At 43.4% G+C, this 16,021-nt stretch overlaps 1 protein-coding gene across 1 annotated transcript in view; it reads left to right on the top strand.

The window, feature by feature from the left end:
* Positions 1-332: 332 nt before the first annotated feature.
* Positions 333-16,021, top strand: part of LOC126355615 (protein dimmed-like) — a 61,512-nt gene continuing 45,823 nt past the window's right edge. Inside the window, exon 1 of the mRNA XM_050005977.1 lies at positions 333-542. Within this exon, the coding sequence (XP_049861934.1) occupies positions 333-542 (210 nt within the window). The remainder of the gene's footprint in view (positions 543-16,021) is intronic.

Below are 16,021 nucleotides of genomic sequence, written 5' to 3'. Positions count from 1 at the left end.
AGGAAGAAAAGCTTAAGACAATTTTGAAGGTAGAACTACAAAAAGTGATCTTAGGTTTTATCTTGTCTGCACACTGTGTTGATTTACACATGAGCAATTAGCGTAACAACATAAGAATTTGATTATTAAAAAAAAATACAAAACATATTGTGCAGACCATACAGTCAACACAGGCGAAGTAACGAGCGCTAATCTAGCATTGCATACAACTTTGCAACTTTACCGTATTTGCAAATGTGCTGAAAATGAATTTCCTTCAATTTTCAGCAGACTTGATCCATCATTTTCGGTATAACGTTCGTGTATTGTAAATGATGCACGGGTGTTGCAGGATGCGGTCGGAACGTCGGACGGAGGAGGCGGTGGCGGCGGTGCTGTGGAGCCGCGACCCCGGCCTGGAGGCGGCGGCGGCGGCGGCGGCGGCGGTGGCGGAGCCGGGGGCGGCCGACTGCGAGGGGCGGCGCTCGCTGCGCTGCCGGAGGCGGGCCGCCCCCGCGCCCCCGCCAGACCTCGACCTGGAGCAGCTCACAGACTCTTCCTCGGTGAGTACTGAGAGTTCAGCGTTCAGAGCTCGGCGTCTGCAACAGGTGGCGCCCGCCGCCGCCTCACACCGTCCGCTGTCGTGTCGCACGAAGCTCTCTCTGACACCCTCTCCATAAACTCTTGTAAGCCTCCCTCCTATCTCGACTAGCTGCGGGTCCTCATGAAAAGTGATGAACGCACTTTACTCCCTGAAATTTACGCCCACTAAGTAAATATGACCCAACGATAACGCGATCTGACCTTTTTACTAACGACAGGATATGGTAAGTCCACGCAAAGCAGAAGGTAAAGGGTAGTAAGACAACTAAATATTGAACACGTGCTCGAATTTTTTAACGAGGTACAACACAAAGTCCAAGCGTCGCAAATCACACCTTACAAATGTGACTGCTGGAAGGACAAATACTTTTGCGGTCTGTTACCTATTTTGCCTAGTGACATACAAACATTTATCAAGAGTCGTAAAAGCAATTGTTCGCATTTACGCAGTTACATAGTCTCAGCAGCACGAGATTTAGGAACATGTGCATCAGTATCAACTTACCTTGCTCGCAGAAAATCGTTTATAAATCAAGGAATTGTAATATGGAAGGCATATGCATTGCAACTCTGAATGAAATCCGACACAAATGGGATGCATCATAATTCTAATACGGAGCTAAAAACAGTTGCCTGATACTGGTATACCAGAATAAGTTGTGAACTGACCATGTCGACAAGTCTAAATGCTGTTAATCAACTGTAGTGGTAATTTATAAGTAAACTAGTTACACAAATTCGCCATCGTGGCGATGAAGAAGTATCACATTCCTTCCGAATAACATCTCAGATTCACAGAAGAAATACTATTACTGAAAACTTTGTCGTGAATGGAAAAGCCTACTAGTAAGTCACTTGAGTTTACAAATGTTTAGTACAAAGATGGATTCACACCGCCACGTGTTCTAAGCGAAGCGAAAATATGAACGGAGACGTGATGTTCTCTAGATACACACACACACACACACACACACACACACACACACACACACACACACATCGAAACGGTTCGACTTTACCTAACCTGGTTGATGGTTTCAGACACAGGTTGTCGTTACAGGTGGTATGCGAAAACCAATTCACAGATATTTGCCACAAATGGAATCGTATATACAATTGGAGTTAATTCCTTCAGCGTCAGTTAAGGCCTGCAGATGGTGTACTGGAGCACCGGAAGTGGTAGCCATATCTTAAATAACATCGTAAGGACAGCTGAAGGCGTTCCATTTTATTACGTAAGTGGACGGTCGAGATATCTCAGACCTCCAATCAGAAGGACGGACATACAATAACCTGACTTCTGTCACAGTTCCCAGTTATATGATAGCTATTGAATTGCTAGCGACTGACTGCGATCTCACGATAATACAGGTGTATGCTGCTCGAATGGGTTCACATTAACGCTAGAAAAATTTCAGAAAAAGTGTCTCTTTATATGCTGTCCCGGGTGACGAATAAAAAGGAAATGGCTTTGTCCAGCAGAACGAGCTGCAACAGAGGTAAATTTAGCCACCCAAACAATCTCGTTGGCAGGAGCAAATCAAAGCCCCTGCCCTCATAACAACAAAGCTCACTCCTCGCTTTGGCAAAGATTCCTCGTTCTAGCATGACTGAATGCTTGTGATCAAACAAGTCACCTACACCGTACATGGAGCAATTCTGCGATAAATGAAAGGCCCACTTTCCAAAACTATTGTGTTCCATCTGGCGCTACTCTCATTTCTGATACCGCTGTATTGGAAATTCACTGTCTTTTTGAAAGTCGCGTGCTCTATCTTCTTATCTCGTGTTTTCTACTGAAAATCTCGTGCTTGTACTCTTCTTAACTTTACTATTACAGAGATCGCCTAAACTTTATTTTTTTATATTGGTCCTGTGCGCAACAAATAACTTACTTGGTCTTTTTGCTGCCACTGCTTGATCTGCTGCATTCTATTATTTAACAAAACCATAAAAAACCTATTATCCATGCTGAGTGCAATGCATGTTCTCTATGGCGGCTCCTGCTGTTGCTGCGGATGTTGCTGCTTACTACAACTACATATAATTCAAGAGAAAGGGTTTGATCAAATCTAAACTCGATAAATGATAACCCAATCAAAAAACTATATTCTGAAAGCGATTCTTTCTCATTCAATTAACAAAACGCTAGAAGCTCTTTGAACAATTGCTTCGTTTGAAAATCTGCCTCCAGTGGCATTAAAGCAATATTACAAATTAATCAAACTCTTGAGACAGACTGAACTACTTCTCAATTGAATACATAGTGAAACAATTCCCTGACAATTACAAAAGAAATCAATGACAAAAATCAATACTTAATCTAACAATGGTTTCCCCTTAAGAATTCAACTCCTATCATTATCAAAATTACCGTCTGCTGCTACGAACATACACAAACCCTTTTCTTTAAATTAATAAGCGCGCTGAAAATTATAAAAAAATATCAACTAAATACCAAATCCTGTGTCGCTGCTGGCGGACACGGCAGTACGGCAGCTCGGCGACGACCCCTCGCCCAACACACGTGCGCACCACAGCAGTCGGGCTCCTACACTGGCTTCAAAACTGCCACTAGTTAATCCGTGTGCTGCGAAGTGCGACAATATCTTAGATTCCAGACCTTGTGTATGCGCGCTGTAGCCAACCTTTACATCCTAAGAGAGTATTGCCAACTCTCATTTTTGATTTTGCTATTATTCAACACTCTCAATTACTTTCAGTGGTTTCAATCGCAAATAGCAATAATTCAGTTCCTACCATTTACATTTTTGCGCAAATCAGCATGAATAAGTTACCATATTCAAATAGTACTGGGATAGCAGCAAAAAACCATGTACGGAAATGGTGATCAGAGATTCCGCTACTCTGATTCTGCCTGAGACATAACCAAGCAGATCAAGTGATTTTCATGTCGTCACTCCTCCGATCGTAAGCGGGAATCCGATCGTATGCACGAAAGAAACGGTATTGATGCACTACTTCCTGGATGGGATGATAGGAATGGTAGCAACTCATCTATGTAAGACTCTATTGATACATTTGTTGTACTAGACTCCCATTTCCCATACCATAACAAAAACACAGCGTCACTCCACCAAACACGCTCGTTAGCAACTGCCCCTAACAATTATTTGCCTATAGTCGTCATATTGTCCAAGGAATAGACATAGGTGCTCTATCCACATGGACGGGGAAAAAACGAAATACAAGGAAGCCCTCTGTTATACTACATCGCTCAGAAAGAACCATTCACTTCGGTGAAAACTGACAAGTAAAGTTAGGAGGCTACACACATAATAGCATCACTAGTGCAACTGTTAGTTTTTGAAAAAATAAATACGTTATAGAGTACCCTTCTGCATCACTTATCTCATCCTAAACGAATAATTTACGCAATTTGAGGAAGAAAACCGACGGGTTAAAACTACACTCACATGGTCAGTGAAACAGTCACATATCAGAATCTTTCCAGATTATTCAATCAACAGAAAAATAAAGAAATTGGGACAAAGATATGTGTGGTCTCTCTCACTTTTTATGAGTTCTCAGTCTCCTGGCTGGTAATTTGTTGAGCGGACCGCCTCCAAGTCCTCTCCTGTACCAGCCTCTTCATCACAGAGCAGCGCTTGCAACCTACATCCTCTATTATTTGTTGAGCGGACTGCCTCCAAGTCCTCTCCTGTACCAGCCTCTTCATCACAGAGCAGCGATTGCAACCTACATCCTCTATTATTTGTTGAGCGGACTGCCTCCAAGTCCTCTCCTGTACCAGCCTCTTCGTTACAGAGCAGCGCTTGCAACCTACATCCTCTATTATTTGCTGGATTTAGTCCAGTCTCTGACTTCCTCTACAATTTTTACTTTCTACAGCTCCCTCTAATTCTCTAGTGCAAGTTATTTGGCGTATGTCTTAACAAGTGTTCTACCATCCCGTCCGTTCTTCTTTTCGGTGTTTTCAATGTATTCCTTTCCTTACCGATTCTGCGGAGAACCTCTTCATTTCTTATGAGTCCGCTTAATTTCCAACATTCTTCTGTAACACCACATCTCAAACGCTTCGATTCTCTTCTGTTCCGATTTCCCCCAAGTTCATGATTTACTACCATACAATGTCGTATATTCTCAGAAATTTCTGCCTCAAATTGCTGTCTAGGCAGCAAAATTCCTGAACTTCATCCACATCGTAATCATCATTCCTGATGTTTTCTCGCTGCTCTCAGTCTGCTACCTGTCATTACTTTCTTCTTTATTCGATTTACTCTTAATCCACATTCTGTACTCACTAGATTGTTCATTCCGTTAAACACATACTGTAATTCTTCTTTAATTTCGCTCAAGATAGCAATTCCGTAACAAATCTTATCACCAACCTACTTTCACCTTGAATTTTAAACCTACTCTTGAACCTTTCTTCTATTTACGTTATTGCTTCTTCGATATATGTATAGACTAAACAGCAGGAGAGAAATATACATCCCTTTCTTATACTTGCTTTAATCCGGGCACTTCGTTCTTGGTCTTACACTCATATTGTTCCTTCTTGGTTCATGTACATAAGGTGTATTTCCCGTTTTCCCTATAGCTCCCTTCTAGTTTTCTCAGGTGAAAATCGTGTACCTTTTAAACTGTCGAGAGCTTACTCAAGACCGACAAATCCTGTGAACGGGTCTTGATTTTTCTTTAGTCTTGCCTACATTATCAACCACAGCGTCAGAACTACCTCTCTGAAACCTTTACTTTTCCTAAAGCCAAACTAATCGTCATCTAGCAGATCCTCAATTTTCTTTTCCGTTCTTCTGCATATTTCTAGTATTACTATCAGAAACATGAACAGTTAAACTGACTGTGCGATAATTCTCGCAGTTGTTGACTCTTACTGTCTTCGGCATTGTATGGAAGGTGTTTTTCCGAAAGTATGGTGGTGTATTACCAGTCTCATACACTCTACAAGCCAACTTGAATAGTCGTTTTATTGCCACTTCTAACAATACAAAAATGGTTCAAATGGCCCTGAGCACTATGGGACTTAACATCTATGGTCATCAGTCCCATAGAACTTAGAACTACTTAAACCTAACTAACCTGAGGACAGCACACAACACCCAGTCATCACGAGGCAGAGAAAATCCCTGACTCCGCCGGGAATCGAACTTCTAACAATAATTTTAGAAATTCTGACGAAATGTTATCAATCCCTTTTACCTTATATGATCTTAAGTCCTTCAAAGTCTCGGTCTGGGGAACAGTTTTAATCTGCCAGGAAGTTTCATATCAGTGCACACTCCGCTGCAGAGTAAAAATTTCATTCCTTCAAAGCTCTTCTAAATCATGATTCTAATATTGAATCCCCATTTCTTCCCTATCGACTCCTGCTTCTTCTTTTATCACTAGACAGGTCCCCACCGTCACAGAGCCCTTCTATTCACTCTCTCCTCTACATTTAACAGTGGAATTGCCATTGTACGCTTAAGGTTACCACCCTTGCTTTTAATTTCTCCGCAGGTTGTAACTATATTCTGAGTCTGTTCTGGCAACCATTTCTTTTTCGATTTCTTCACATTTTTCACGCAACCATTTCACCTTAGCTTCGCTGCACTTCATATTTACTTATTACTAAGGTTCAAATGGTTCTGAGCACTATAGGACTCAACTGCTGATGTCATTAGTCCCCTAGAACTTAGAACTAGTTAAACCTAACTAACCTAAGGACATCACACACATCCATACCCGAGGCAAGATTCGAACCTGCGACCGTAGCGCTCTCGCAGTTCCAGACTGCAGCGCCTAAAACCGCACGGCCACTTCGGCCGGCTATTACTAAGGGACTTGGATTTTTGTGTTCCTGCAGTTCTCTGAACATCTTTGTAATTCCTTGTTCATCGATCAACTGAAGTATTTGCTTATGTTAGCCATTGTTTCTTTACAGTTACCTTCTGTGTACCTATGTTTTTCTTTCCAACTTCTGTAAATGCCGTTTTTAGAAATGTCAATACCTCGTCAACTGAACTGCCTACTGAACTATTGATTATCGCAGTATCCATAGTTTCAGAGAACTTCAAGCGTATCTCTTCATTCCTTAATGGTTCCGTATCCCACTTACTTACGCACTTATTCTTCCTGAATAGTGTCTTAAACTTCTGCCAACTGGTCATCATTGCTGAATTGTGATCTGAGGCTATATATGCTCCTGGGTACGCCTTATAACCCAATATCTGGTTACGGAATGTCCTCCTGACCATCGTGTAATCTAACTGAAATCTTGCCGTATCACCCGATCTTTTCCAAGTATACCTCCTACTCTTGTGATTTTTAACAGAGTAATCGCCGTTACTAGCTGAAGTTTACTGCAGAACTCAGTCTTTCCCTTCTCACATTCCTATCATCATATTCTATTACAACCCTTTCTTCCACTCATTCTCCTACAACCGCATTCCAGTTCCCCATAACTATTAGATTTTCATCTCCCTGTAAGTACTGAATTACGCGTATAGTGTCCTGATATACTTTCCCCCGCTCTTCGTGTCCTGTTTGATACAGGAGCATGTGTCACTGTCGGTGTCGGTTGTCTGCCGATTCTGATGAAAACACAGTAATTCACTCTTTGTTCTACCTTCCTGTTCATGACGAATCGTATTCCCGTTATACTATTTTTCTGCTGCTGTTGATATTATTGATATTATCTGTTGATATTATCTGACCAGAAATCATTGTCTTCATTTCATTCAATGAGCCTCTCTATGTCTAGATCGAGGCTTAGCAGATTTTCTACCTTCCTTACCATTTTCAGACTTCTAACATTCCACGCCCCGACTCGTAGAAACTTATGTTCTCTTCCTTTATAGGCCACTGCTGTCGTTCTGGAGAGGCGTCGATCAGCGAGCAATTGACTGTCGTCTTCTTCACAGCCCTCCCTGCTCTCTCGTTCCCGACTGGCGAGCCGGCACTTAACTTTACTCCGTAACAGTTTCCTTTGAAATCACTGTAATCTATGTCGCGCGCAACTTGATGTGCATAACGTAATAGGCCACTACCATGCACATCCAGTAAACTGCATCGAGAGTCCCTAAAACGCGCAAATACCTGTTTTGATAACAAGTGCACCTTGTCTTCACTTGAATATCCGTAGTTTTTCTTATGCACAACAGGGCCATATTGCTGCGGACTGGTTCATAATTGTTTTTTTACTATGCTGCGCATGATTTTCCGTGTACGTAATTATATTTGTTACCAGCTCATTGGACAACGATTGTCCTACACTACGTTCACTGGAGACGGGCTCTGTGGCTCCCCGTCCTACAAGGGTTGTGCACTGTGTGACTCGACAATTGTTTCTGTATGACTTTCACTTGTTAATCACGTATCTCCACCGTTGTACTACTAGTACCCGCACAGACGGGCGCGTACGACACCAAACATTCCACCGACTCACCTTGCAGAAGTGCTAGTATTTCATCTGCCACTTCTTTCTCACGCTGCGAAATTCCTTGGGTTCCTTTCTGAGTAAATGTCAATTTCGACAACTATTGTTGTAGATACAATGCAACGTTTGCTTTATTTATGGTCGCCATTGCTCTTCTATGTATCAACACCACTGAGACTGTAGCACTGTCGTGAGTCACTCGTCGACTAAGCAGATCAACTCCGTAGCCTCATACTGCGCTCATCATTGGTTACCTCCATCCCCGCCCTCCGTTGCCATTAGCCTCCAATATTGTGACTCCATGGTAGGCAAGATGTTGAGCATCGAATGCCGTAAACATCACTGGCCTCGCACTCGAGGGATTCCGCGTAAGTGAGAAAGGTTTCTCACATGGAATGAACGATATACAGTAATTTCTCTTTGTTTGCCAATGTATATACAGTTCTGGAGCTTTACTGCAGTTGTAATTGCCAACACCTGCTTCTGTTTATATAAATGCGAACGGAAGCGAGCCGGCAAATGCACTCATATTGTGCATTGATTATATTCAGCAAACGTAGAGAGAGCCTCGCTGTGTAGCGCTTAGCACGCCCGACTGAATGCTTTATGACCAAATTCGTGCAGTGGAATTCATTATCTACCAATCGTTATCTAGATTAGACTGGTAACAGGAACAGTAAAATTGCTTTGTCTTGCCGCTACCCATAGTGTGTGCAATTACTTCATGATGTTCTCTTGTTTAGGCGTGACCATAGTGTGTGCTTCAAAAATGGTTCAAATGGCTCTGAGCACTATGGGACTCAACTGCTGTGGTCATCAGTCCCCCAGAACTTAGAACTACTAAAACCTAACTAACCTAAGGACATCACACACATCCATGCCCGAGGCAGGATTCGAACCTGCGAGCGTAGCAGTCGCTCGGTTCCGGACTGCGCGTCTAGAACCGCGAGACCACCGCGGCCGGCAGTGTGTGCTACAGCGACATAGCACATGGTTGCAGAACAAAACTTTATATACGAACTTACAGGTCCTCTATAATATATCAAAATCAACTATTTCCTAATCCGTACTGAATTGGAAAAACGAGGAAACAACCGCAGCGCATAAGCAATCAGTTTGACCCCACATTGTTATTCCAGAGGCCGTTAAACAGTGTGGTTCTCCTGAAGAACAACTCTCTATCGGGTTTCTGAAACCATGTTTTGGCTCCTAGCACTATGGGACTTAAGAGCTGAGGTCATCAGTCCCCTAGAATCTAGAACTACTTAAACCTAACTAACCTAAGGACATCACACACATCAATGCTCGAGGCAGGATTCGAACCTGCGAGCGTAGCAGTCGCTCGGTTCCGAACTAAAGCGCCTAGAACCGCTCGGCCACCGCGGAACTTCAACACCAAGATGGAGCGGCTTCGGTTCCAGACTCCAGTGCTCTGTTTATCGTTGCCACGTGTGGTCTAGTGACGTGATGAACATCTGCAGTGTTTAGTACGAAGTTTGTACAGTCGTTGCCCTCACTGACTAAACAGATGCTTTGACAGTGTTTCAGACTACTTTTGATTACATGTGTGCAGGATGGTAGTGGCGCGACCTGACAAACAGTGCAGATTATGGAACATTCCCGTAATCTTTCGATGTAAGTAGCGGGGGAAAAAGACACCACTGACTGACAGCTGCGCAGCACCGTGTGAAATTAATGTGTACGAGTGTCGAATATTTTGAGAGGCGGTAGCAACCACCAAAACAAGATACAAAAAAGTCCAGTAAACGTGAGCTCTAAAATGCATACCTTAGCTATGAGCATTTGTTCGTCTTAGACACTGTGAAAAACATCTCTGCTGGTGCAAGCTCTTTGCTTTCCATATTTTTGGAGGAGATAGTATGGATCAAAACAAGGAAAAAGTGACCAGTAAACATGCGCTTAAGTTAAGAGCAAGGTGCACTTGTTCAACAAGAGATATGTTTCATAGTAGCGAAGATGAACGAGTGCTTACCTCAAAAAATATGGAAACCAAAGACATTGCAGTATAAGAGATGTATTTCGCAGTATCAAAGATGAACAAGTGCTCTTAGCTCTTAAAATTGCGTTTTAGAGCCCATATTTTTCAGTCTTTTTTATGGTTACTACATCTATCAAAATATTTAATACTTTTTTTAACACGCTGCAAACGTCGGCTTTGGAAGTGTGTAACTGTTAAGTGACTTAGTACTGTATTGTGGAACACCACCCAAACTAGCTGCAGATACGTCTAATGCAGTACTCACACGGGCGCCGCTACAAACTGGCGCATTCGATGGAACTGGCTGGAAGTATCTGCAGTTCTGCTGATTAGGTTGCACTAGTGTTTTCGTTGCGGCGAGATGAACCTACGTTGATTTATTTTGTTAGTGCCTCGCAATCCGTTCTATCGAACGCAAGATGTTGACATACCGGACGAGTCATGATTGAGCATAAAAAAATTTCTTGACCATTACAGGAGAACACAGCTGTGTTGCGAGGTGTAAAATCTGTTTACGATATATGTTGCTGAGAGCAACATTCCACGTAAGTACGGTTAGGAACGTTCTTCCTGCATACAACGAACACCGACACTTATTTTCCATCCGACGTCAGAGACCTGCCGGTAAAACAAATTTACGTGCCATACAGCCAAAAGCATCTGATAATGTTTGGAAGATGAGATCCAACATTCTCTAGTACTTCCCTAACTAAGCATTGCAACTTCTCTCCCCATTAAACTGAAGTTAAATTATTATGACGAAGTAGTATCTAGTTCCCAGAATGAGATTTTCACTCTGCAGCGGAGTGTGCGCTGATATGAAACTTCCTGGCAGATTAAAACTGTGTGCCCGACCGAGACTCGAACTCGGGACCTTTGCCTTTCGCGGGCAAGTGCTCTACCAACTGAGCTACCGACGCACGACTCACGCCCGGTACTCACAGCTTTACTTCTGCCAGTATCCGTCTCCTACCTTCCAAACTTTACAGAAGCTCTTCTGCGAAACATGCAGAACTAGCACTCCTGAAAGAAAGGATACTGTGGAGACATGGCTTAGCCACAGCCTGGGGGATGTTTCCAGAATGAGATTTTCACTCTGCAGCGGAGTGTGCGCTGATATGAAACTTCCTGGCAGATTAAAACTGTGTGCCCGACCGAGACTCGAACTCGGGAGAGCACTTGCCCGCGAAAGGCAAAGGTCCCGAGTTCGAGTCTCGGTCGGACACACAGTTTTAATCTGCCAGGAAGTTTTAGTATCTAGTTACTTGAATGGAAACCTTTTGGCGAGAGAAGTCGCTCACCGAATATTATCTCTCAAATTTCCAGGAAGAAATTTTATTACTAATTTGAATTCTCAAGCCTATAAAACAAAACGATTAGAAGTTACAGTTGGTAATTGTACTCTGTCTGAAACTCGTTGTCGAAATCAGCACCTGGAATAAGATCTCTGTGGCTCCGCAGCATCCCGGAGATCGTCGACTCTGCAAGTTCTTAAAATAATCAGAGGCACAATCGTTCCCCGTGGAGAAGCCGCTCTCACACCGCACCACAGGAATCCAGGCTGTGTATGTTTCGGCGGGCCGTTGTGGCCGAGCGGTTCTAGGCGCTTCAGTCCGGAACCGTGCTGCTGCCACGGTCGCAGGTTCGAATCCTGCTTCGGGGGTCGATGTGTGTGATGTCCTTAAGTTAGTCAGGTTTAAGTAGTTTTAAGTCTAGGGGACTGATGGCCTCAGATGTTAAGTCCCATAGTGCTCAGAGCAATTTTTTGTATGTTTCGCTAAAGTCCGGAGTTTAATCTCTGAAAATAGAGCATAAGCAACCGTGGTGCAGGCACTCCTGACAAGACACACCAAATAGTGCTCCGACCGACAGACAAGGGACATGTTAAAACAAGCAAATAATTAAACGTACGTATCTTTTCCATTCATGAAATTACATTTTTCCATAAACGATCTTCATAGCTAGATTTCAGGATACGTCATCTTCTTCTACAAGAAGAAATGTTAGCATAATTAATCCAGTTACATTCAGTATTCAAAATGGCACCTTTCAACAACGCCGCTAATTAAAATTCCACTGCGATCCTATTCTCGGCCATTGTAAATCAGAAGTCCACTGCACGCGTAATGTTGCACATTTTTATATCAGGAGTCAGAGGCAATCCGTCTCTCGCAGCCGTAATAGCTAATAGTAAAAAGCACAGGTGATTGCCGTATGTAAGAAAAGTGAAAGAGCTGTCCGGTATAATTACAGACGAATACCGTTAACGTGGTTTGCTGCTCAATTATTGCATTCTTCCACTAACTCTGACGGTACAAACTCCTACGCACCAATTTTAAAATGGTGTGAGTAGAAACCACAATATAAATTTTGCTTCCTGTATTTAGCTATAAAGGGTGAGCCGGGATTCCACTGACAGAATTTCGGCGTTTTTTCGGGAATGGTTTCAGACCCTACAGCTTATCCTAGAAGATAGCGTAAATAAAAGAAAACTCACTTCTGTGGCATTTGTAGACTTCGATAAATCTTCTGGCAGTTTTGACTGGAATACCCTTTAAGATTTTCACGTTACCGCGGGCAAAATACAGGGAGCGAAAGGCTGTCTACTACTCGTTTGGAACATCAGACTGTAGTTACAAGACTCGAAAAATGTGAAGGGAACGTAGTAGTTCAGAAGGGAGTGAAACGGTATTGTAGCCTCTCCCCATCCTCAGTGTATTAGTCTCTACTCTGAGCAAGCAGTAGAGGAAACCAAGGTGTAATTTGGAAATCAACTGAAGGGAGACTGCACCAGTAAAAATTGTTAGTTTTGTGCAAATGAAGTTTTGTATGGCAGCAGGGAAAAAGACTGCATCTCGAGAAGCATCTGTGAAATATGTTACTACAAATGCCTTGCAATTACAACAGGCGTCACGCATATGACACGAAAAATTCATTTCATTCAATTGCAATCACACACTACAGCATGTAGTGTCTACGAAGACTGCATACTTGAATAGCTATACAAACAATCAAACCAGTCGTATTAACGAGTTTTATTACAATAAGAAAATTACAATACTTAACTTCGACAATTGCACAGATGTGTTGCAAGCACAGGGCGACGTACGAAATAATCACTCTTCTTCAGTATGGACAATCCCAAGTCTGTGCTGCATAGAGAGTACAAGCGCAGTGACTAAAGTTGATGCTGCTTCCGAAGTCGCTGATCTTGAATCTGTTATAGAACTGAGCCGTCACCAGTCGGTCGCGGCGCTTATATCCTTCCCACATATCGACCGCTGCTGTCGCGTTGTCGTCCTGGAGAAGGGTCGGTCAGCGTGCGATTGGGTGACGTCTTCTCTCAGCCCTCTCTTCTCTATCGTCCCTGACTGGCGTGCCGCCGCCTGACTTTACGCCGTAACGCAATTTTGCTCGCAACTGAGGGCGGCAAGAGATCAGAAATAAGAACTCTTAACGCATACTCCATGGCGAAAGAATTGAATGTTGTAGTAAGCTTCTGTTATCTTGGAAGTATTGTATCAATCCAGGGGAAGGGTGAAGTTAGAACTCCCAAACAGTGCGTCAAATTGTCGCCTGTTCTTCTACTAAGTAAGAAATATGGTGCGGGATAAAACAGTTCCCGTAAAAGCCAAAAGAAACAGTGTTCAAGTCATATCTTCTACGGGTCACGACAGGCCCATGCGTTATCGAACAGACACATCAGAAAGTACAAGCATGCGAAATGAAACTTGTACGATCTACTATGCAAAAGACGACACTGAATTAGAAACAATGCAAATGATCTGTACAATAGAGGTAACATTACGCGTTGCAAGGTTAAGACAATTTTTGGGAGTACTTTTCTCGGCCAAGTGTTCTACCTTTCTATTTTTTCCAAAATCGCTACCTCTCTTTTTTTGTTTAAAGGATTGAGTTGGGGGGCAGAGTTGGCAAGGGTCGTCTCTCTTGGCCTGGCCACAGTCTCCGCTTCACAACGAAGCGAAGAAGAAGGGCAAGGGACTTCGGGATAAAAAAAGAAACGAAACACTATCCAGATACATGAATTTTTACTTATTTATTTATTTATTTATTTCCCAATCGCCTTGTTGTCCCAAGAAGAAAGAAAAGAAAAAGGAGGTTGGCCCTCCAATTGAAAGAAGATAACCATTCACTCCAACAGTAATTCCGTTACCAGATAATTCTAGTGTATCTTCTCAGGTTTTTGTTAAGTCGCCGTTGTCCATTATAAAGTAATCTGCATTGCAACATGTTCATCGTCTCTCATCATGGATGATCCAGCTGCATGGCGGGTTGTGTAGTGCGTTCGAGAGGTAATTGGAAAAATACTGCCAGTGTTTGGTGTTCCTAACTATGGCGCAATGCCGTTCCTGCATGTACGAGTAGTTCCAAAAACCAGGTACATACCCTGGACCGTCACTGAACAAGTAATGGGTTGCATGGTTTTGGATTCAAATGACGGGGTTGGTCCTTGTCCTCTGGTAAAACGAAAAGACTTTGAGTGGTGACGTGTGCTTGTGTTACCCCGCAGTAGAAAAGTCAACATTTGTTTGACCCTCTCTGCAGCTAAGGCGGTATCCATCCGTATCTATCGCATTACATTGCACGCAGTTGGGCGACTTCACGACGCGGATTTTATGTAGACGTCCCTGTGTCATCTGTTTGCTATTGGCTGTCACATAACAAGCGGATGGATGTCCGAGTCGAGCATGGCTGCGTGGACTGTTCAACACACGACACGCCATCACGTAGTGGGGTATTTCGTTTGCACCGAATTCGGCTGTGGCCTCCATTGCAGGGCCCAGAAGATCTCCTTCGCCATCGTCCAGGACTGGGCGAGGAAAGCGTCGGGTGTGTAACTGAGTTCCGTATAGAAGCGCTCGAGGTTGAAGAAAGGTGTCGGATGTTTTGTAACGACATCGGTGACTCGTGTGAGACCGGAGCAATCTCGTGAGGTTGGTGAGGCTTCGATGCCACAACCGTAAAAGTGAACTAACCAACAAGGCTACCACCATATTGTAAACGTTTACTAGCCCTAGTCCTCCCCTGTCCTTAGGGAGGGTAGGACATCATTCCTGTGCTAACGAAGTAGCTGAGAGTCGATCAAACACTGCGGGCCGTTGGGTACGCACAGGGTGACACTTACCGAACTATATCGAAAAAAGGTAAATTAGTTGCGAACTACGGCATATACACACCTTATTCAACATGCAAACGTTATTACAGATATTCAGATTTTGGTTATGACATGTTTGATATGCCTGCCATCGTTGGCGATGATGTGGCACAGACAAATATTGAAATTCTACATGACCCGCTGAAGTGTCGGAACATCGATACTGTCGACGACCTCGTGAATGGCTGTTTTCAGCTCAGCAACTGTTTTGGGGTTATTCTTGTACACCTTGTCTTTAATGTAGCCCAACAAAAAGGAGTCGCATATGTTCAGATACTGAAAATATGGTGGCAAATCGTGACCCATTCCAGTGACCTCTGGGTAACCCCAGAGCCAGAATGCGGTCCTCAAAGTGCTCCCAGGAGATCACTCTCTTGCTTCGATAACGTCGAGCTCAGTCTTGTAGGAACCACATCTTGTCCATATCAGGGTAACTATGGATAAAGGAGATGAAATCGTCTTCCGAAACCTTCCCGTACCGTTCGGCAGTCACCGAGCCATCAACGAATATCGCAACGATTGTTCCGTGACTGGACATCGCACACCACACAGTCAGCCGTTGAGTGTGAAGAGACTTCACGAAATGCAGATTCTCAATCCCCCAAATCCTCTAATTTTGGTTTTTGACGAACCCATCCAAATGAAAGTGGGCTTCATAGCTAAGCCAAACCACATTTACCTGTTTCTCAATTCTGTGGACAATAGCGACGACATACAACCGCTGTTCCATGGCCCAGGGGCTCAATGGCCGACGGGTTTGAATTTTGTATGCGAAGAGATACAGGTCTTCAACAGCTAATTGTCGTAGTGTCTCCCGCTTGATTCCCACCTGTTGTGCAGC

Source organism: Schistocerca gregaria, chromosome 3 (assembly GCF_023897955.1).
Source record: "Schistocerca gregaria isolate iqSchGreg1 chromosome 3, iqSchGreg1.2, whole genome shotgun sequence".
In the NCBI taxonomy this organism is placed as follows: Eukaryota; Metazoa; Arthropoda; class Insecta; order Orthoptera; family Acrididae; genus Schistocerca; species Schistocerca gregaria.
This window is presented reverse-complemented; position numbering and strand designations above follow the sequence as displayed.